Source organism: Sphaerodactylus townsendi, linkage group LG08 (genome assembly GCF_021028975.2).
Source record: "Sphaerodactylus townsendi isolate TG3544 linkage group LG08, MPM_Stown_v2.3, whole genome shotgun sequence".
Taxonomy (NCBI): domain Eukaryota; kingdom Metazoa; phylum Chordata; class Lepidosauria; order Squamata; family Sphaerodactylidae; genus Sphaerodactylus; species Sphaerodactylus townsendi.
Window position 1 is genome coordinate 83,358,714 of NC_059432.1, and position 24,505 is coordinate 83,383,218.

The 24,505-nt window shown below is 41.7% G+C and overlaps 1 protein-coding gene across 1 annotated transcript in view; it reads right to left on the reverse strand.

Annotated features, from left to right (window-relative positions):
- The window catches only part of SLC9A9 (solute carrier family 9 member A9), a 334,255-nt gene that overhangs the window by 84,625 nt on the left and 225,125 nt on the right, over positions 1–24,505 (reverse strand). Inside the window, exons 13-14 of the mRNA XM_048506098.1 lie at positions 13,180–13,228; positions 4,447–4,526 (exon numbers count right to left, since the gene is read on the reverse strand). Coding sequence (XP_048362055.1) covers positions 4,447–4,526; positions 13,180–13,228 — 129 coding nt within the window. The remainder of the gene's footprint in view (positions 1–4,446; positions 4,527–13,179; positions 13,229–24,505) is intronic.

Below are 24,505 nucleotides of genomic sequence, written 5' to 3' on the forward strand. Positions count from 1 at the left end.
TTGGAGTGAATGTGCCAAAATATTTTTTCCTTCCTTTTAAAAGAGATTGTAGCTGGGTTCTTCAGCTTTTTTGGGAGTAGGATTTGCTGGCTACTGTTTAAAGGTGCCATCTTTTCAGTTTGGCTTTGCTGAATGCACACCCCTAGTGTTCCAACATAGACACAGATGGTCACCTCAGTGAGAATTAGGATTTACATAATCTAAAGAGCAAGTATACAACAAAAGAGGGTCTTGTGTGACAAGTACCTCAGGATAATTAATAGAAACAAGAAAAGCCATGTGATAAAAAAAGTATGAACTCCTACCTCATGTCATGGCCAATTTTTTACTTAGCCCAAATATGGCAATTCTTCAGATCCTTAGTCTGTGAGAATCCACCTACCGAGTCATCTGGAACATTTTGGGACAACTCAAAATGGGAGCTACATGATCAATATATTAGTTTACGTTTTCTGAATTCTGCACCCAAACTTTATCACACTGTCAAAAGAAGGCCAAAAAGATTGCAGAAATGTTTCATCTAGATAATTGGTTTGTCTTGCGAGAATTGGAATTTTTCCCAAGGAGAGCAAGTCAGTGTGAAAAAATGCCCAGATCTATCAGTCCCAGCAATAGCAGCGTGAACTGTTCATCTCTTTCGGGATTGGAGTATATAGTTGTTGGCAGAAATAAGATTTAAAAATAATGATATAAAATGAAAATACATTTGTACAATAATGGCAGGACAGAAGCCGCAGTAAATAAGAGAAGCAAAGAAAAATTACTGTTGATGACACAAGGAAAAATAGCTTCTTCAAATATAAGATTGCTTTCATTTTGAGCGCTTCTTATAAAATCCTTTCAAATGTGGAAGCGATTTTTTTGTCTGAAACATCATAAATCAATTGGCTTTTAATAAAGACTGGTAGAAATTCTTAATTTTGTATTTTGCAGGGTCAGTCTGGACAAGATACTGAGGAATGTGAAGTTGGATCCTTCCAGCATCTCAAAAGTTGGACTGGATCACAGCTGTGCAGGGAAGGAAGCTCTCCCTTTTCCAGTGTGGTTCGGTGACCCAAACTCTCCTGACCTCATGTTGTAGTTAGTTTTGAAATAGATATATGCTATTTCTGCACGGGCCAAAATCACCATGGGGGGTGGGGGAAGCCTTTGCACAGGCACTGCCGCCAAACGGCACCGGGTGGAAGCATATTTCCTGCACCGCTCCCGGACACCTACCACCTCCTGTTGTCTTCTGTCACTCTGTGGAGGCCTCCAACCCCAGAGGCATCACTCTGGTCACAGGGGCATGTCCCCTGGCCTCCACAGAGTTACGGAAGGTGGCAGGAGGTAGGAGGCATTCTAGAGTGGTGTGGCCTGTGCGGAGCCAGCGGGGCCGTTCATGCGAAACGCCCCAAGGGTGCAGTGACATAAACTATGCTGATGCACCCCCACTCAGCTGGCCTTGCGGAAACGGTGATAGAGAGTCAAAAGATGGGATCCACAAAAGTACCAAGGGGGAAGGAAAAAACGCCCTTTGCAACCCTGTATGGTCCCAGTGTGGATTGGGCCCCTGCACAGCTTCTGTTAGGCAGTTTCCCTATGGCAGAGATTCCCTGCGATGCTTTCACTGCCATTGTTCATTTGGGGGCATGCCAACTGGTGTCAGAACTTCCACAAGTGGAACTTCCCCATATTTCCTCCCAACCTTTTCCTTCCAGATGCAGTCTGGGGCATGTGCAAGAGTACTACAATGAGTCTATCAAAATTTAATTATTTTATTTATTCTAAACCTATTTATTCTGAGCGTGTGCAGTTCCACAGTAATGCAAATAGCACCCCTATGAAGCTGTTTCCACTCAGGGAAAAGGTGTATGTGGGGGGGCAGGAGCCCGCTCCTCCTTTCATGAGTCAAAACAGCTCCTGCAGGCTTTAAAAGTAACATTGCCTGCATCTAGTGGGCAACTGATGTGAAAGCGAGTTAGGTCCCCAGAACCCAGATCCAACTCACTATTAAAAAAATCTATCATGTAGTTTTGCTGTCATACTCAAATCACTGGCAAATTTGCTTGCCTTTTCCCTGCATTAATTAAAAAGAGAAAAGAAAAATCAGCCTGGGAGTGTAGGAAGGTAGATGTGGAGAAAAGGTACAGATTGGCTGCTTAACTCCCTCCCCCTCCCCACTCTCCACCTACAGGGGAAAACGTTTATGAATTCTATCTCAGTTTTTCCTCTGTATGCTTGGAACGATCACCGCAACTTATAGAGAGGAGGCAGGCAAGCAAATGCTCCAGGTAGCAGCTGTCACTTCACTGGCCGCCCACCTGCCCACTTTTGCTGTACAGTGAATAGAAGGGGAGAGGTAGGCAGGGGACCCCATCAAACGGCATCCTGCCAAGTATTTTCAGAACCCCAATCTGGCTTTTTTTGCAAGGTACAAATCTGACCACAATGGGAAAGGTTAGACAGCTACTACCTGTCCATCATCCAGCCCATTTTGTAGGCTGCTCTAACTGATGCTTTTTATTAAAAAATGGACATACAGGAGAGAAGCACTACCCTCCATACTGATATACTTTCCATCCTTGCCTATTCTTATTTCCTGTTTCTCCTCTTTTCTGATATACATTGTTACAGGTTGTTAAGGCATCCAGTCATAGACCTTACCTTCAAAAGAAGAAATGGAATCAGCGTTATGTCTAAAGAATACTCTGATGCCATTAATTTTTAAAAACCCTCTTTCCCTTTATGTTGCACTGCAAATTGAATTTTTGTCTGTGCCTGGAAAAAAGCAGAAACCTATATCTGGCATTTTATTTCTCAACTTTCCATAGGAATATCTTTCTACATCAAGACCTTAATAACTGAACTGCAAAGGAATAAATAATGATGCAAAAATGCAGTAAAGAATGAAGTTTTATAGAATCTATTGCTGCTAATTGTTACATATTGGTACTGTAGAAAAATCACATATGAAGAGACGTTCTGTATTTTGGAGTGGTCACAAAATTTCCCATTTTCAATGAATAGTTAACAGAAATACCTGGCTGCCTGAAAGGTTGGCAAGTCTGGGAATCATATTTCCACAATTCACACACCAACACAATTCCAGGATTTATTTACGTTGGAACTTAGGTAATGAATTTGTAGTATCGTAAGTCATGTGCCTGTGTCTAGAAAAGCAAATGATAGAAGATGAAGATCCATATCAGTTGTTACCCTTTTTCAGATTGGACTCATCGGGAAATATCCTGCAAAGTTTTACTATGAAGTTGCTGGATCACAGTTTGAGCTAATTGCCCCCAATATATTCATAGAATAGGATATGGGTCATTTAGTACCTGTGACCCTCCCTGGTTGCCAAGCAACTCCCTGCTTGCACTTACTATTTTTAGTACGAATTACAAAGCTCATAGGGTTCCGTGTTCTTGGGCGGTTGGCAGCTTTCTTGCTCACCATCTATGGCAGCACTGTGTAGTGCCCAGACACACCTACTACAAAAGAGGACATTGCCCTTGCCCACAGCATCACCAGTCATGCTTGTTCTTATCCAATGCATTTTCTCAGTTAAACCTTCATTACTAGGCAGTTACACATGTACTACCTCCATGCTATGCACATCTTTGCCAATTGCAATGGCTCTCCAGATTGGATAATTCATAGTAATAAAATTATGCGCACACATCAATACCATCATATTCCTGCATTTTTCCAAAATATATTTCAGACTGCTAATAGAGAGGTGCTGGGAATATAAAATTCCCCCAGGCTTGGGTTGCTTGGGGACCCCAAGAAATTCACTTGCCTCAGTTGCACTCATGCTGTTCCTCAGCATGATGCTTGTGATCTACGGCTACAACAAGTGCTTCCCTAGGAATGTAAAAATATTTCATTTTAACCATCTGCTTGACTTGACAGCTTAGCAAGTACTCTCCTGATGCAATAGAACACTTCTGTTTTCAGGATAACTGAAGGGTTAAAGTGAGCAGTTATGAATGCCTTTTTCTTCTGTCCTCTTTGTTCCATTAAAGGTTGGTGAGTTCCTTCCCTTCATCCCTCTTTCTTGTAAGTGGGTGTGATGGTAACGGTGGAGGGTGAAATATGCTCCCAGGGTCCTGTGGAGTAAATTCTGACAAGTGTTCACTTCCGATTTCATAATTCCTTGCAATATTTATTTTCCAACAGTTTCAGAACCATTACTTTGTTGTAAGCATGGAATACGCTTCTATTGGGGTTATTTCATTTCTTTCCTAATCTCCTTTAATACTGTAACAGCATCTACTTCAGGGCTTCCTTTGAAATCCCTGGCATTATTTCTTTTCTGAACCAACAATGTGATTTCATTTCTTACATTATTGAAAATAAAAAGAAATATCTAGTTATTCCCTCCAAGTTTTTCTTAATTATTTCCCATGCTAATATAATTAATTTCCATGGATTGGTAACACAAAAGTGATAATAGGATACTTATGATCAAAACCGTACCATATTCTGAAGAGCCAGGCGCTTTCTGCTTTGGTTGTGTTTTTATTCAGGTTACCTGCAGTCTGTAATTTAAAATTAGAAGAAGCGGTCTTAAAAAACTTTTTTTGTAGATTTTCAAACTTCAGAACAATAACTAAGTTTGATGCAAATGTACACAAATTAAAAATTCTCATTTCACAATAGTTATGAACCAATACTGGGTTAGGTTTTAAATTTTAAAATGTAAAAGACACTGAGAGAGTAAAGAAAAATGGATGGAAAGTATAACAAGCCCCAATGAAATGAATGAGCACTCATGCCATTCCTATTGAATTCAATAGCATACATCTTGTCCTGCTCCCCTTTCCAGCAGAATCTAAAAAGTAAGCTGTGCTGGTGTTACACCATCTCTGGACAGCAGGACCCAAACTCACATCTATATTTCCATTGCCTTACTCCTTTCCACTGTGCAGAATCTCACAAGATTGCTGTTACAAAATCTGTTCCCCCTTGCCTGGTTGGATTCCTTCTTTCTTATTTTCAAAGAGCTAGTCCCTTAAAACATGAATGAAATGTTTCCATCTGTGTTCTGAATATTGCCTGTGTGGAACTTGGGGTGACACAGCAGAAATCAGGTTCCTTTAGGGGTGTCAAACTTGCGGCCCTCCAGATGTTCATGAACTACAATTCCCATCAGTCCCTCCCAACATGAGCATTGACTATACTGGCAAGGGCTGATTGGAATTGTAGTTCATGAACATCTGGAGGGCCGCGAGTTTGACACTTGTGTTCAGGCCTAGGATTCTTAGTTCTGGATACCTGGAGATTTTGGGGGTAGAGCCTGGGGACGCTCCACCCCCTCAAATCTCCAAGTAACAATAATAAAACAATAATAATAGTAACAATAATAAAATAAGTAACAATAATAAAATCAAAATACAAGATATGCTCAAGTTTTCATTGTATTCATTGTATTTTAGGAAAGGAGGGGGATTCTCAGAATTGCTGGCCCCAGGAGGAAGACTTTTCCAGTTGTGTGGGATACCTTCCAGCATGGCCAGTTTGAGGATGTGGACAGGATCCTGGGTAGTTTGAGAACTGCTTGTTTGTGTGACCCTTGCTCCTTCTGACTGCTTAAATCTGTGTCAAGCCCTGGATCTGAGACCAAACAAGACTCCAGAACCACCAGTTCAAAAGACTTTATTGGAAAGCATCAGTGGCCAACGAACGAAAAGCCAATTCTAAATTGTCTTTTCCCAAACCACAGTATATCAACCCCAGTGCCCACCCCCCATCCCACCTTTTCCCACGCTACCCAACTACAAAGGAAAACTGTGAAATGGTGAGACAGAACTCCAAGGCCAAAGGAAGAGATGAGCATCCATCTGGCCTGGGCACCCCTACTTGTTTCAGCTCAACAGAAAATAAAGTAACTTTCCATCCAGGCTCCTGGCTCCCCCTCTCAGTCGCAGACAGGCGCCCCCGATGCCAGGCTCCTGCCTGACAATCTGTTAGCATGCAGTGGGGGCTGATGGACGGGGTGTGGGGTGGCACTGTTCCGAGCTCCTTTCAGCACTCACTTTTTAAAAAGAGGTCATTTCTTTGTGGCTGCAGGGAACACATGTCTGGTGCGGGGAACCTCGACCCAAGTTTTTAAAAACAATAATATGTTGTTTGACCTGATGTCATCTATGTGTCTGTCAGCTCCTGCTGGAACAACTCCAGCTAAGCTTGCCTGTTTGTTGTTTTTGTTTCTTCCAGAAATCAGTCTCAGGGAAAACTTGCTGTGCTGGTTAATCCAAGACTTTCCCAGAATGAACCTTATGTCTAAACCTTACTTCAAAGATTCTCTGGATAACTGTCTTTGGGTGTTCTTTGATATGCTAAATCTTACAGGCAGTCTCTAGCAGAGAACCTCATGTGCTTGAAAATTCATTGTTGCACTTATCTGCAACCCTTTGATCAAATACGTTTGCTATACAAAAGGTTTCTGGCAAAGTTGGGCCCCACCCTACATATAGTATTTTCAGTTGGCTGAAGCAAGTCTGACAGAAGGTACAAAGTGTCTTCTATATTTCTATATTTTCACTTCCTGAATGTTCTGAACATTTCCTGTGTGGGACCATGGGGTGATGTAGCAGAGATCAGGTTCCTTTAGAATATATCCTCCATATTCAGGCCTAGGATTGTTAGTTTTGGGTACTTTGGGATTTTGGGGATGGAGCCTGGGGAGGGTGGGGTTTGAGGAGGGAAGGAGCTTCAATGGGATATAATGTCATATAGTCCACCTTCTAAAACAGTCATTTTCTCCAGGGGAGCTGATTTTTGTTGCCTGGAGATCAGTTGTAACCATGGGAGGTCTTCAGCTGCCACCTGGAGACTGGCAACCCAATTCAGGGCCCTCCTACTCATGGGATCATTAATGCTGATTACTGTGATTGGAATTTAGTTCTTCCTTTTCTGATCAAAGGGCTATTAAGCTGTTATTCTGCCAGACTATTTGAACATATAATGGAGGAAAGTTTGCCTGCAGGTATCAGTGGTCACCTTTCTATCTGCTGGACTATGGAGACCTCTAATGAGGGTGATGGACTCTCCCCTTCCAGCGCATTATGAATGGTGAATGGCAGAGAGGGTGTAAAGTCTGGGTACAATGATGACATGCTAGCTTTTGTACCCTCAGTACTTGTTGACTAGTGGCTTCCCTGCATCCATGACAACTTCCTGATTGAAAATAATTGGTGAAGTTGAAGAATGCAGTTCGTGTTCTTACATTATCTTTATGTTTGTAATAACTAGTTCTTGCATTTTCTGCTTTGGTCCTGAGAATTCACAGGTCCTCAGACCTGCTTTGGTCCTGAGAACTAACACTACAGTCCTCAGCAATGCTGCACTGAATGCAGAGTTCCACTGAAGTCCGTGAGTTTACAAAGATGTAACTCTCTTCAGGATTGCATTGTAAATTACTTTGTCGTGAGCACTAATATAGGTGGATTCTGCACGGTAGAAATATAATGGGATGACAAAGGGAAATATCCCAGTTTTGGAAAGAAATTCACATGGGTCCCTCACCCAAAGTGGGATTGACCCGTTATATTTCCCACAAACTGGGTTTTTTTAAAATCACCAAAATTGCTCTTTTTCCTGGGTTGAGCCTGCTCCCAAGCAAACAGCACCAAACTGCTTTATTTTCCCCACCTGCTGCCTGTTCTCCTGTCTTATGTCATGTCAATTTTGTTTCTGCTTAGCTGCCGGCCAGTATGGTAGCCCATTGAAATGTCCCCCAAGCACGTTTTCTTCCCATGGCAGCAACTGTGAGCGCCATTTTACCCAAATGTGTGCAGGAAAGGGAAGGGGGAGGAGTTAAATGTTTCCTGTTTACATGTGTTGTGATTTCAATGCCCTAAACTTTTTTTCCATGCTGGAGAAATGGGAGGAGGAGGGGGAGGTCCTTCTTGGGCTCCCGGGGTTGCTGTAGATTCTCTATCAATTGGAAGTGTTCCCTTAGCAGAGGGCAGGAACAGGCAGAAGGAGGGTTGTAGTGATGGAACAGCCAATCAGAATGCAGGAACAACGGGATGTTTGAGCCTGCACATTTGCATTGTAAAAAAAATAGCGAGTTTGTGAGAAGGGACAGAAAGAAAACAATCCCCTCCTTGACCTCAACTCAGTTCCTTCACAGAAAATGGGCACCCATGTGGAGGACAAAAACAGAATAAAATTGACCCAGATTTTAAAATGACGCATGCAATCTGTTATTATTATGCTGTGTTGAATCCACCATAGCTGCTCCATAAGTGTGACTTGCTGATTGTATTCAAATGCAGCTTTTTGTGCCTCACTCCTAAATAATATAGGATCTTCATCTTCATGTACAAATATGTTCTAGAAGACATTAAATCATTCACCATATTTTCCCTTGCAGCACTGGCACTTGTAGAATAATACAACATATATTTAATTAATGATTTTAATTTTATTAAATGCTATAGCCTGTGATCAATTAAAAATGACAATTCTTCTAAACTGTTGTAGTAGGACTACTCTCAATTTGCTCCTGTCAAGCTTAGAAAGTATCTGTTTATTTTATTTATAATTGTTTATGGTTTATGGTTAGGGCCATTCCTATTGGGATCATGATATTTAAATAATTATGTCTTGATTCCTTCATACCCAAGCCTGATGTGGAAAAATTAACATGGGGAAATTAATTGTGGTATTTAGTTTCTGATATTTTATTCATTGACTTTAAATACTGGCTTCTGTTTTAAAAACTGACTGTGGAGGATTATTATGTAGCATATCCAATGGAAATGTGTCTATAGGTATGAAAGTTATGTTAATACAGTGGAACCTCGGATTTCGCCAATAATCCATCTGGCGATTATCGGCAAAATCTGAAATTGGCGATTTCAGAAACTGCGCTGTTTGTGCATGCGCAAACAGCGTAGCAATTTCTGTAAATTACGCAATTTACGTTGGCGAAATCCGTGACTGTTGGCGAAATTTGAGATGTTCTAACGGCCGGCGGCGACCAGTGAAAACTGAAATTGGCAATTTCTGAAGGCGCCGATTTCCGAGGTTCCACTGTACATATGCATTGGTAGGCTAGGAAGACAAATGTTTCCTCTAAAGATGCATTGTCATTTTATGTTTTTGTTTGAATATAAACAGCCATATGCAGAATATACCTCCATGGAACGTGTAAAATTTGGAATTCACAATGACTAATTCTTGTGTGTGTGTGTGTGTGTGTTCCTTGCTGGGGACAGGACCTAAGCCGAAGGCTCTGTCCGTTTAAACTGTATATATTGTATCAATGCCAATACATTCTTTCTTTGCGTGAACTCCCTGGCTCCAGTGGTTATTGCCGCACTCTGTATATGCTCAGTTGCGCCTACGCTGTCAACTCGTGTCAGTTTCTACCACTGCAGCTGGGGATCCTGAAATTATGCTTGAAACCTCCCCCCCAACCCCTGATTTTTCCAGCTTTTTTGTGATAAGGATTACCAGCTATTGTTTAAAAAGCTGTTATTTTTAAGGCTGAAAAAAAGCTGAAAAATACTGGTAAAGTATTTTTCAGCTTTTTTGGGATTGGCTTTGCCAATTACACTCCTCTCCCCAGTAACCTTCCCCAAAGTGACTATGCACCAGCCTTTAACATTCAGCTACTTTGAATTTGCCTTAATTTGTTCTATACACTGTTTTTGTATTGTTGTGTATCTGAGATTTGGTTTCTTAAATAATATTGTAAACCTGCACTCTGTGGCTAAGGATGTGTTGAGGACTTCCCATCTCCCACTTGCTGCCCCTGCTGCTGTTTGGCCGGGCAGTGGGGGAAAAAATGAAGGGGAAAAGTTGTCGTCCCTCACCAGGTATCTGCTGTGAGGAGAGGAAGGGAAGGATTTGAGAATTTGAGAATTCCTTACGGAAGAGAAAGGTGGGGTATAAATTCAAACTCTTCTTATTCTTTACCTGCAAATGATTGCTAAAGTGCACTGAAAGTGCATTATTGAATGTGTGAAAGCAGCCTTGGTGTCAGCACAGTGAGCACTTTTGAACATGCAGAATAATGAACTTTCAATACACTTTAAATGCACTTTGCAGCCAAATTTTACAGTGCGAAATAGCAAAATCCACTTGCAAACAATTGTGAAAGTGGATTGAAAGTGCATTATCCTGCATGTGTGAAAGTGCCCAGTGTCATTCACCCCCATCCTTTTGGTTGCCAGACAAACTGAGAAAACAAACAAGATAGACAATGAATACTGAAGTGTGCGAAGGCCTAGGAAACCAAAGGCACATTTTCTCATATCTGACTTGAACATGAGCAATTTTCTACCTTTTATACCTTGCCTTTTATCAAGGTTTCCTTGATTTTCCAAGGCTTATTGAAAACAACAAAATAAAAGAGTTCAGCTCACAAAACTTGCCAGACTCCTGTCAGTGTCAACACACTTCCTGGGGCGACAGAGAAAATTACTCCAGGGAAAAACAGGTATTGAATATGGGGTTGGTAGAAGCATGTTTTTCAAAATGTAGCACCATGGAGTGAGGAAAAGCTTATGATGCAGGTAAAAAGTTTGGGGTCCTGGGAAGCAATAAAAATGTCGCAGGCAATCAAAGTATCGCTGAACATGAGCCAGCTGTTATTCTTAGAAATTGATGGAAAGCAATAAAACCAGTGACAGGATTTGGATTCAAATTAGGTGCCATGGAATCTGTTCCTCCAATGGGAAATGCTTGTGAGAATGATGTGGATGAGTGTGGTCCAACTCCGTGGTGCAGTTAAATGCTATGCATTCTAAAGGAAGTCCCACTGATGTCAATGGAGCTTGACAACAGTTATCTATAGGGCTGCAGCATGTTTAGTTTCACTGTTTTCAATGGGCTAAATCAAACCCACTCTGCACAGGCCAAAACAGTGCCCCAGGCACAGTAAGAACACCGTGGGGGCACACTTCGCATGGCTGCCGCCTCCAAAATGAGGCAACACCATGCTTCCCCTTCAGCCAAATGGTGGGGAAACGCTGTTTTTGAAACTCACTCAATGAGTAAGGTTTTTCAAAAACAGCATTTTGCACCTGGTGCCGGATGAATAGCATCGAGCTGGAGGTGCCATTTTTGGACACATCCTGTTTTTTAAAAAACTTACCTTCTCTCCCTGAGCAGCTCTGCAGGGGTAGGGAGACACACCCACGCTGTCCTCTGACCCCCGGGACATCTACAACAACTACAACAACAAGCCTTTCCCTTGGGACATCGCTGTGACTGTGGGGGCGTGTCCCCGCATCCCTGTTGAGCTGTGCAGGGAGAGAAGGTAAGTTTTAAAAACACAGGACTTGCCTCTGTGCAGATGTGCCTCCGTGGGCCATGGTAGCTCCAAGGCCACCCTCACGGAAGCATGCAAACGGTCCCGGGGCTCCAGCTGCGTCATTTACCCTGATGTGCAGCTGCTTCCCTGGCCCATGCGGAGTGGACCTAAGTTTGTGTTTGATGGTGGAACCTATAGTTCAAAGTGGCAGGAAAGAAAGAAATGTATGATTTAAATTCAAACTAGTTATTCCCTATTCAATGTAAGACAAAAGAGTTTACAATTTATAATTTTGTTCATTATACTAGCCAATTCTCTCTGGAGACCTGGCCTCTTTCAAAATACGTGCTCAAAATATGTGTTGTAAATTTCTCTGAGGAGACGTACCTAAGTAGTTTATAAACACAGCAGCCAGCTGAACAAAAAACTGTCACGGAAACTTTTTTTTCCTTGTGTGAGAAATAATTATTTTTAAAATCTCAAGCACTGAGAAGAAAGCACTGAGTTGTTTCTAATACCCCTTGCAACTGAACTTAATGATAACCTCTCCTTCGCTGGTGTGCATCAAGGGCAGCATTGTCTATATTCTACACAAGTTGAAAACACAGTGGAATTAGCTGCACTCAATTATTTCTGAACACTATTGACAGCCTTGCAATATTAAGTTACCAAAGACTCCCCATGAATGGGTGGAAATATATGAGCAAGGCAAGTGATAAATGCATGGTGAGTGCTTTGCTAAAAGTAATGTAACATGACTGGGCCAGGTGATTGTAGTAGACCTCTGGCAACAAAACTGAGTCCATAGCTCCAATTTCAAATAAGTCTTTTTCATCAACTTCTTTTCTTCCAGACTGAAAATAATGAGTCATCCCCTCAGAACCAACCCCACTGCGCAAATGACAGTGTATCTGGCAAAAACCTAAAGCTAGAAGCATGGCACAGCCTCATTTGTTCCTTCTTTTTATACACATCATATATGCCACTGGCACAATAAACTGTCATGAGGAGTATGAAATTTGTGTCTATAGCCTATATTCCTATCCAGTCCCCCTACAGCACAATGCAAGTTACTAATATTGTGTGGTATAATGAGAGAGGACTGGTAGAGGAAGGTTGGTTAAGGATGCAGGAAGCAAAGCATGCACAGTTCTACCATGCCCTACAATGTCCTGGTACAATACCTTTGTCTGCTTTTATTCAATAACATTGGAGAGAAAAGGTAACAAGACTCCACAGAGTACTAAAGATACTTATAGACCTATGAGGCACTATGACTGTGGTGAGTTTGATTCATAGATTAAAAAAAAAACCCTTGTGGCCTAGGTTCTTAAGGTATACTTGATCAGATGTATTATGTGAATAGAGAAGATAAGATAATTAAAAAAAAACCCCTTATGCACAGTGTGATTAAAAATGTCTGAATGATGTAAACTGCTAAGGACTAATAAGCTCATTGGTAAAGATGGGACCAGACTCCAGGTACATCCAATTTTGGGTGACAATTTGGGTGACAATTTTGGGTGTTTTACATTCTCTGCAGCATACAATCTTCAGGAGTAGCCTTACACTGAATGTATTATATCAGTGAATGCACATTTATAATATCCTGACCTAACATTACACCCCAAAGTTCAGAATTTGAATAATACATATTCCCTTGATTTATTGCCACAAATTTAGTTATCTACTGAAACCAAAAACCTCAAATGAAAAATGACAGGCAGCTGAAGGATTGATGTATTAAACATCAAGTCCACTATTGTTCAACATTATCCTCAAAAAGTAAACTTCAGTTTCCAGTTTTCTAAGCAGAGTTGGCATTTCCCCAAGGGTTCCTAGGACCTATTCTCTAGTTTTTGAAAGCCCCTTGAACTGAACATCAATCCTTTCCAGATAGTTATCTTTAAATTGTCACTTGCCTGACTAGCAATTTCTGCCTTCAGATCCTCATCTGGATCAACACCAACCCTATTAAAGAAAAGGAGAGAAGTAGATGGTGATTGAAGAATCAATGGATTTCTGTACAGCAACTATTTCTCAGTAAGATATCATAGATAATTGTGTGTATTGAAAATAAAACTACTAAAACATTACAATATGACATTTATAAGAAATGTGCCACCAGAGTATGTATATCTCCAATTTAGTTGTTTCAGAGGGTATTTTCTGATTAAATGGATATCAATGAAACTAGAAAAAAGTAGCCATAGGCTGTTTAGGCTTTGGTATTTACCTGCTTTGAATTCAATACTGTCAAGACACCTTATGGAATAAACAAGCAATTCTATGATTCTGAAAGTGCCTGCCTCTGGGAAACATTTCCTTATTATTTGACTATCTTGAAGCCTTGAGTCTTCTTTACTGAGAGACAGGACAAGTCATTTTGGTGCCTGAGGCAGAAGATCCAAATGGCATCCCCCATCAAGATAAAAATATGATAATAAACTAAATCACTGACAATTTGCTACTCCTTTATGGCACCTGAGAGAGAGCCATTTCACTCTGCCAAATAGATAGGCCAGTCTTGTCTTTACTAAACAATTTGTTCCTACTGTGGCAAGTGTCTTGCGAAGGGGAACGCTGGAACAGGGCTGATGACACCGGTGGTACTGTGACAATTTATTTATGTATTTACTTTGTTTATACCCCGATTTTCTCACCAGTGGGGATCCGCAGTGGCTCACACTGTTTTCCTTTTCTCCATTTTATCCTCACAACAATGCTGTGAGATAAGTGAGGCTGAGAGAAAGTGACTGATCCAACATCACCCAGCAAGATTCTATGGTGGAGTGGAGATTTGGACCTTGGTATTCCAGATATTAGTTCAATGCTTTAACCACTACACCACATGGAAATATGTATCTGTCCATACCCTTGGGTGTCAATAATTGGAATGAATTCAGTAAATGTGACAAAAGTAGGACCAATGGTTAGTCCTATCAGCTTGGAATAAATGCAGATGTCAAGGCCAAAATGTGCTTATGATTTTGTTTTCAAAGAACTCAGCAAAAATATCACAGTCCATTAGTGAAAGATTGCATGGTTGAAAAAGCTGTTTATAGTATAATTGCTTTAGGTGAGAATGACCTGATGGAGACTGACGTATGCTAACCTGAGCTCCTTGAAGAAATGGCAGAATAAAATGTACTTAATAAAAAAGCAAACCAACGATAAAGAGAGACAAAGGATGGGTCCACACTGCCCAAGATTCCCCAGATGGGTCACAGCCTGGTGAAAGGGGAATTGAGTGGTCTATACAGTCACACTGCAGCTTAGCTCAACGCTTGGTGAAGGATGGCCATTGGTCTCTACACCAAGATCTACTCTAGGTAACGTCAGCAGAGCGATGCCTATGTAACTCTTTTAAAAAAGGTTAGACAGTCTGAACTATTATTTTGTAACATCATATTGTTATCCTATCCTGTTCAGGAAAGTTGGCAGCAAAGTTCAAGCATCACAGGGTAATCAACAAATGGGGCAGAATCCAATTATCAAGCCCGCTCCCCACCATTAAATCATGGTTATGGTAATGGAACCTAGAGATGAATAACATTTGGTCCTCGCTCTGCATGTACAACCTAAGGTGTCTTTGTGCAACGAATCTTCAAAAAGGTCACATTTCTATCTGTCATGCTTGCTAAGAAAAGCTTTAAAAGGCAAGAAGAGAGTATCCTGAGGCCACAGACCTCATATAAAAAACTCTACACGTATTGCTTTGAAGGACTGAATCAAGATTTAAAGACAGCAGTAGCTATGGAATTAGGGGTTATTCACAGGAGCAGTAAGCTCTGATGAGGATCACTTCACATGACTGCTATGTGCCTGCCTGACCTTTAGCTTTTTGGTTGTGTTCTAGTTCAACCTGGATGCTTTTGAAGTTCTTGGTTAGCTTAGGAACAACTTGGATTGCAAACTTAAAAAGTGAGTTGAACAGTGGGTGCCGCCTGACAGCCTGCACTCACAGTTCAGTTTTAACATGTTGGCTCAAGTATTTATTTTTATTTATTGTAAACGTTTACAGGTCATGGCTTTAGAATTCAAAATAGCACACAATATTTTAAAACATTAAACAATATAAAATCAAAATATGCTCAAGGTTTAATTGTATTTTTGGAAGGGAGGGGGACTCTCAGAATTGCTGGCCCCAGGGGGCAGACTCTTCCAGTTGTGTGAGATACTTTCCAGCTTGGCCAGTCTGAGGATGCAGACAGGATCCTTGGTAGTTTGAGAACTACCGCTTGTTTGTGCAACCCTTGCTCCGTCTGGCTGCCTAAATCTGCTAGTGTGCAGTGGGGCTGATGGACTGGGTGTGGGCTGGCACTGTTCTGAACCCATTTCAGCGCTCACTTTTTAAAAAGAAACAATTTCCTTGTAGCTGCAGGGAACACAAGTTTGGTATGGGAAACCTCGACCCAGCTCTTTAAAAACAATAATGTGTCGTTTGACCTGCTGTCATCTACGAGTCTGTCAGCTCCAGCTGGAACAACTCCAGCTAAGCTTTTCTACTTGTTGTATATGTTTCTTCCAGAAATCAAGTCTCCAGAAAACTTGCCATCATGGTTAATCCAAGACATTCCCAGAATGAACCTTATTTCTAAACCCTACTTCAAAGATTCTCTGGATAACTGTCTCTGGGTGTTCTTTGATATGCTAAATCTTACAGGCAGTCTCTAGCAGAGAACCTCATGTGCTTGAAAATTCATTGTTGCACTTATTTGCAACCCTTTGATCCAATATGTTTGCTATACAAAAGGTTCCTCATAAAGTTGAGCCCCACCCTACATATGGTATTTTCAGTTGGCTGAAGCAAGTCTGACAGAAGGTACAAAGTGTCTTCTATATTTTCATTCCCTGAAGCAACCCTGATTGCCGCAATGTGAAACTGCCAGCCTGACAGGAATCACAGTTCATTTTTCTACAAGAGATTTACAAGTAAAAAATTGTTCTAAATGTGATCCGAGTGTGGGCCTGCACCTTTAAACAATAGTTCTCTAGTTTGCACTGTTATCTTTTATCTTTAGTCTCATATCCTCATTTAACAGAGGACATTCAGGGCACTAGTATGAAATACAGACAGACACACAAATAGGGCAAGGAAAGCGTGACATCTGCTCCAAAGATGCTGCCGCCGTTTTAAAGACATTTTAAAATTCTGTGAGGGCCAATGCCAAATGGGCCAGCAATGCTGTGCACACACATATCATGCCTTGGAGGTGGGGGGAGACCTGTTTCCCAATGTTGCTGTTTCAGCACTTGAAAAAGACCAGACCCTTGCAGCATTTTGAATTATCAAAATATAATTAAAATGGAGGTGGAATCCTTGTGGCAGTCATGAGGATGTTGTCATGTTTAGTTTGGCCTGTTGATAAGATAGTCAGCAATATATTCCTATCCTTGCAAAGGTACGTTGATTGTCTTAGGGATCCCAGACTCAATATACATTTTTGAAGGTTCTTGTCTCCCTGCTTTATGTTGTATTAATTTCTCCTCCAATATTTGCAGTATATAGTATCTAGGTTCCAATCCAGGAAGTAAACTATATGATGTAACTATGTGAAATACAAGTATTATCAAGAAAAGAACACAGATCATTCAAATTAGTGGTAAATGGTGATAATGTAGCTTCCCTAGTTTTTGTAAGCTGGTTACCACCTGTAATGGCTGAGGGATCTCAGGTCCATCTTAAGTCCTTGAGATACAGTATCAAAGTGTTTGATGAATTCTAGTTCAGTTTCAAGATGGAGTATTTTTTTGGCAGCTATTTTGATTAATAAAGTTGTCTTTTTATTGGGATCAGATACCCCAAAATAGATACTGGTCATGGTAATTCAGAATTAATGAGAACATGTAATTAGATGATGACTATTTCAATCAATATTCATGCTCCACTGTGCATTAGACCCCTCTCTGCACTTTTCCTTGTCATTAAATGATGCCTCACTTCTGCCCCACAGTGGGGTCCAGAGGAGCTTACACTATTATCCCCTTCTCCACTTTATCCACAAAGTAACCATGTGACTTTGGTTGGGCTGAAAGAGAGCAACTAGGGATGCCGGCCTCCAGATGTGACTTGGGGATCCCCTGAAATTACAGCACATCTCCAGATACACATATCAGTTCTCCTGGAGTAAATGGATGCTTCGGAGGGTAGACTCTATGATATTGTACCCCACTGAGGTCCTTGCCCTACCCAGGCTCTAGCCGTAAATCTCTAGGAGTTTTCCAAACTAGATCTGCCACCCCCACCCCCCATCCCCTGCTTGTGGCCAGGGAGACCTGGCAACCCTAAGAGTAACAGATCCAAAGTCACCTAGTTAGTTTCAATGGCAGAGCAGGGATTCAGATTCAGGTTGCCCAGATCCTAGTCCAACATGCTAACCATGTGTTCTGAGATGGTGGATTCCCCTACTGCCGCCTCCTTATGATCACCCAAGGGCCTGGGTGCCCCTAGCATAAGTAGTGCTCACCCTGTCAGCCAGGACCACAGGAGGGACTAGGACACAACAGGCAACCACAGGCAGGAGAAAGATGGTGGCAGCAAAAGGAGAGATGCTTGGGCACTGGTAGGCTGACTCTTTGTGCCCTGGAGAACTGATCGCCCAGCTACAGCTCAAGAAAGAAAACACAGCAGGATGAGACAGGGAGCAACCATGGCACCCACACCATCTTGCCCAATGCCAGGGCCAGCCATGGTGGTGCAGGAGCCCTTGACCAGGCTGGATCAGCTGGCAGTGCCAGGGCCTGGCTGGAGAACACAGGGAGGTGGGGCCAGATGCAAATCTAGAGGGGAGAAGAGTTAGGAATAGAAAAGTAGAGACACCAGCCTATCAGGCAACAGAGGGAAGAACAAGAGAGTGATGCAAGAATGGGGGTTGGCAACTGTGTGGCAGGGATAGATCCAGCTCCTATAAGAAGAGTGGAGTGAGCAGGCCAGGGAGAAAGCCAGTGACTAGATTTTTGTTGAGCTAGGAAATTAGCCCAGCAGCAGTGATGATGATTCCTTGGGCTCCACTTCTGAGGCCAAATTCCAAAGCAAGGAGCTGGAGCTTGACCCAGGGTGGAATCCCAGCCAGGGTCCCACCCAAGGGGAGGCATTCACACCACTACACCACTCTGTCAGTATCAACAACTTTTGCACCCTTTGCTTTTATGGTTTGAAGTAAACATTTCAATAAATGTTTTCAGACCTTGCTGGGGCTGATTGGACAGCATCATCTTCATGATAAGGGAGATGTTGCCATGGCAACCAAAAGTGAAGCAGGAGTGCTCTGGGGTTCTTCAGGTTAATAACGCCCATAACCAGAACAGAGGTAGAGATTACTGTGCCTGCTCTGTTCTGTGGGGTAAATGGGTCACTAAGAAGGGAGTGAAGGAGGTGAGGGAGTGCAGGTTCATCTGTTGCACCAAGAAGAGACCTTCCGCCAACCATCTTCCAACTTCCTTCTGCAATAGCTATGAACAGTCACTTTTTGTTGATACATGGGGTTCTGTACTTTTGACATACTTACGGATTTGCACTTTCAATGTACATGCTTAATTATAACAATAATGTCTCAGTGAGTATCCAGAAATAATCTCATGTGGCCTGAAATACGGCAGAAAAATAGGAACTGCTCCCTGCTTTTTAAAAAACCTTCCTTCCCTATTCAGGTAGAAGAAGTCTGTTTCGAGGGAAATGCGTTTGTCATATTTTTTTTACCAGGAGAGGAATTGTACCCTTAAACTAGAACCAAAACAGGGTATAAACTCATCAACATTAATTTCAACCAGTTCCAAAAGTTAAAAAATCATGATGAAGCTCATCATAATGAGTCAGTCAAAAATATGTTTACTGTTGCTGTAACATTATTATGTGTTCACACAGAGGAAGAAATAAGAAAACTGTTTTAAAAAGAAAACAAGATATATACTTAAAATTATTGGTTGTAAATATAACCACTTCAGTGTAATCCCTTATATTACTTTACATCTCTTTTGATGAAAAGCATGTCAAATTATTTTACAGCTTGATTTCTGTGTTCTTTCTTTGAGTTCGGGGTATGGTACTGTAATGGCAGTACTAAAAGTAATGAGTAGGCAAGTCACAGCATCCAGGCTGCTGATTGACATGGACAGAGAGATTGTTGAGAGGCATCTAGCTGCTCTGGATGCGTACAGTTCCCATGGGTTGGATCGTATGCACCCAAGTGTGCTCAACAGAGGCGGAGCTACCAGGGGGAAGTGTGTGCGTGCGCATTGCACTAGGCGCATGCTCGGGGTGTGTGTGCAGGAAATCAGCCCCCGCAGCACCCCCCCACACTTACCTTGGTTCAGCCTGAAAGTAAAGGGTGGAAAAGTGGCCTGTTCACTTGAGGCTGAAAATGGCCTGGTGGGATGCAAGCCCCAAGGTCTCCTGGGAAGTGTAGTTCCCACCAGGCTGTTTTCAGCCTCAAGTGAACAGGCTGCTTTTTCCAGCCTGCACTTTCAGGCTGAACTAATCTAAGTGTGTGTGTATGTGGGGGAGGGGAGGGGGGGCAGAAAATGCAAAGTATGCACTGGGCGCAGTATGGACTAGCTATGCCTCTGGTGCTCAAAGAACTTTCTAGAGAACCTGCAGAGTCATGTTCATTATCTTCAAGACCTCTTGGGGATGGAAGATGTGCCACAAAACTGGAGGAAGGCAAATGTTACCTCAATCTTCAAAAAAGGGAGTAGGGATGATTCAGGAAAGTACAGGCCAATCAGTCTGTTCTCTGAGCGAAAATACTGGAACAGATTTTAACATAGTCAATTTGTGAGCATCTGCAGGACAACTTGGTGGTCCAGGGAAGCCAGTATGGATTTGTTCACAGCAGATTCTGCCAGACCAACCTTGTTGCCTTCTTTGACCAAGTGACAAGCTTTTGACAGGGTCCCACATGATGTTTTGGTATGCAAGCTGAAGCACTGCGTACTAGGATAATTAAGTGGATAGGAAATGGAGGGAGTGTCACACCTAAAGAGTAGTTGTCAATGTTATTTCATCTGATTGGAGGGAGGTGTCCAGTGGGGAGCCACAGGGCTTGGTTCTGGCCCCAGTACTTTTCAGTAGTTTTATAAATGATTTGGATGAGGGGGTGGAGGGACAACTAATTAAATTTGCAGATGACATCAAACTGGGAAGAGTAGTGAACATCCCAAAAGATAGAATCCAACAAAATTGGAACACATTGAGAAAGTGGGCAGATGTGAACAAGATGCCATTCAACAAGGACAAGTATAGAGTTCTACATATGGGTAACAAAAATGAGAAGCATGTTTACTGGATGGGGGATACACTTCTGCATAACACCGCATGTGAACAAGATTTAAGGTACAAGTGGACTGTAAGCTGAATATGATCAGTCAGTGTGATGCAACAGCAAAAAAGGCGAATGCGCTCTTGGGATATATCAACAGGGGCATAACCAGTGGTGAGATTCAGCAGGTTCGCACCACTTCGGCAGAACTGGTTGTTAAAATGGTGCTTGTAAACAACCAGTTGTTGAATTAGTTGAATCCCACCACTGGGCATAACATGCAAACTGCACTATGTCATAGTCCTGCTGTACACGGCATTAGTCAGGCCACACCTGGAGTACTGTGTGCAAATTTGAAGGCCTCACTTCAAAAATGATGTAGACAGAAAGGAGCAGGAGCAGAAAGGGGATCAATGTGGATAATCAGGGGCTTAGAGACCAAGCCCTACAAGAAGAGGCTGAGGGACTTTGGTATGGCCAGTATGGAAAAGAGGAGGATGGCCGGGGGCGGGGGGGCACACATGATTACTCTATTTAAGTATTTGAAAGGCTGTCCTTTAGAGCTGTCCTGTTGGCAGCAGAAAATAGGACTCACAATAATAGGTATAAATTATGGATAGAACTGCGACTGGACATTAGAGAGTGGTTCAGCAGTGGAATCCACTGCCTAGGGAGGTGGCAAACTCCCCCCTTTTGGCAGTCTTCAAGCAGCAGCTTGTCAGGGATGTTCTGGGCTGATCCTGCATTGAGCAAGGGATTGGACTAAATAGCTGGTATAGCTTCTTCCAACTCTATTATTCTACAAGTCCCTTTTCCATAGCATCAAAATATTATATTGACAGAAGATCACTTCTAGTTTGTGTAACTCACACAACACTAAAACAACAATTATCATATCAAAATTACCTTCAGACATTACTGTACATTTTTTTCACATGATCATGTACATGGATACATAACCACTTGGAAAAAGGAGACGTAGTGTCAATGCTTGTGATTGAAAAAAATGTGAGGGGGGGTATTTTGATCTGGCTACACACATCAGAATAATGCTTTACATTTGTATAATGCTTTTGGAGTACTTAGAAATGTCACATTATTTACCTCCATATAGCACAGCGGTTCTCAACCTGTGGGTCGCGACCCCCAACGACCCTTTCACAGGGGTCGCCTAAGACCATTGGAAAACACATATTTCCATGGTCTTAGGAACCGAGACAGAAATAATTTTATGGTTGGGGGTCACCACAACATGAGGAACTGTATTAAAGAGTCACGGCATTAGGAAGGTTGAGAACCACTGATATAGCAGATGGGATGTGGGGGTTCAGACAAGAAAATAGGAACTTGCCAAAGGGAGTGCATAGCTGAGGCAAGATTTAGAAAAGGGATGTCTGAAGTCACATTTCATACTGCTAGACACTTCTATACTCTCCATTTCACTAGATGATAGATTATTACTTCTATCTATATGTAAGAAGAGAGAATCCATAAATGTGGAACTACGTAATGGAGATAAAAAGGCAAACAGGAGGAACAACTCAGGCCCACTTTGCAAGGGCCAATAAACATGGGTTTAGAACGGGGAAAAATGTTTTTGGTGGGACAATTCGCACAGATCCCACCTCTAAAACGAGTCTGCCCCATGTTATTTTCCCCAAACCAGGAACAATGAGAATGTAGGACGAAGGACAAAATCATAAGATTTTTAAATATAATACCGTATAATTGTCAATTTTGTTGTTTCTTTGCTATTTTTTAAAAAGTTTATCTTGTTGTTTTTCAATAAACTATTCAATAAAAAAAATAAAGCGAGTCTGCCCCGTAGTATTTTTCCTGAACTGTTTTTTTTTTAGAATTGCGCTATTCGAGAGTCTTTTGAAAAATCCTGAGTTGCAGTTCCTTGCAAGCAAATGGCGGGGAAGGAGGCGCTTTATTTGGCTGCAGTTTCCTTTAAAAAAATTTCACAGCTTGCATCTATGTAGCCACATAGGTGCAAATAGTCATATTGTGGTATCCTGAGACATCAGAATGGTTGTGGGGGCTAATTTGTGCATGCCTGCACAGCTATGCATTGGTGGGAGGTAATTTTTTTTAAAAAAATAGACGTGCAATCCACATTGTTTCCATGGGCTCCAATCACTGTCTGCGCGGATGCATGTGAACACGGATGCATGTGAACACAAAAACAGGAAAGCAGATTACTTCATCTTGACCTCAGCCCACTATACATTTGATGTGAAGAAGGGGCCTCAGTGATACAAGAAAAATGTAGACTCTTGAGGACAACAATCAGAAAATCGTTCAGCGGAGCATGAGGGTCATGCAGTAAAGAAGGTTAAGGAGACCTGTTTAATAAAATAATTTATCTTATATAGCCAAACCTCAACCTATTCTTAAGTGGTAATAGCCACCTCTTGGCAACAAAGTGGCTTTAGAAGCATTACAAATTGCATTCCATGTTGCAGAGGAATGTAAAAAAACCTCAAAGCAAATGAAAACAAAAGTAGGATTTGTTCAAATTCAGTGCCAAAAAGTGCCTCAAAAGATCCGTTGGACAGACACTTCAGGGAATGTCATTATCTTCAATATATCACCTTGCAGAATTTGCAAATTGGATCTGTTCATAAAACATTCATACTAAGGGAAAGAGTTGTTCAATATTTGTGAAAAATATGAGGCAGCTTCAATGCATTGTTATATGTATTATACAAGTACAGTTCACATTGTACGATTTTTGAATTTTGCTTATTGCATTTTTTTGTTTTCTTTGTGGGTTTTGCTGCAATTGAAAAAAATATATAGGCTCATTACTTGTGGAACATTTACCTCGGGCCTTTTAGCTGCACAGTGGGGCTGAAGTGTGCTCTCCTTGCGTTTCTCTGTTTACATGTGAGGAGGCTGCCCAGTTCTACCCGCAGCTAGTCTCAACAGGCCTCTGGTTCCTGGTTCTCTTTACTCTGTCCCTCTTAACAGCACAGATCTGATAATATTCAGGAGCCCCAACACTATAAAACTGATATTCTCCCCCCCCTCCCTTCCACACACACACTCTCTCTCTCTCCCCCTTCCAGCCTCTCTCTTGCTGCTGCTGTGGGAAAGAGGCTTGTTTTTGAAAAGAGGCTTGTCTTTAAAAAGTTTTCATCAGGGAGGGCAGAAGCAGAATGGGTGAGATAAGCTGGAGCTAGAAACAGAAACCGCTTGTGCTGTTCCTTGCAAAAGCCAACTATGTTGTATCAGTACATTGATATGTCGATAAGAGTGTTTAGAGAAGAAGGAAGGAGCAGGCAACATGGAAGGGGAAACAAGAGTATGGACAGAAGTGCGAAAAGTGGGAAGGGTGGAGCTAGGCAGGCTGGCCATGGATGGAGGGAAGAGGTCCAGGGCAAAGCTGTGCTCACTGGAAAATCTCCCCGCTCTGGTGACAAAACAAAATTAAATTTATGTTAGAAATGGTCTCTCATTTTGATGAAGTTAAACACATCACAGTCCCTGAACACAGTGCAATGTTTTGGTTTCCATAATCTGTAACTTAGTTTTCAAAGGTAATTGTTAAATAGTTCTTGAATATTTTGTGCATCGGTGAATTTGTAGCTTGTGGTTATCCATTATTACCTACCCCAATCGCTACAGAATTATTAACTGTACAATACTAGAAGCATGAACAAAATCTAAAAGAGATTGTTTCCCACCTAACATAAATCATTAGAACTGCAATTAATAATGAAAACTTCACAACCTTGAGGATAAATAATGCACAATGAGATTATTCTTGGTCTCTGGTTGGCAGAAATTGTGATCTGCATTCTTGGCAAATTGCTGTGTATATTACTATTTTCTTTCTATATTGCTAACTTTGATCATTCATTGTGCTGCTGATAAAAATGTCTGTTCCCTGATGTATTATATTAGGTGAATATAAACACAGTAGACAACTTAGTTCTGTAAGCTGATCTTCTATTTTCTTTCATTCCCATCGTCACATTTC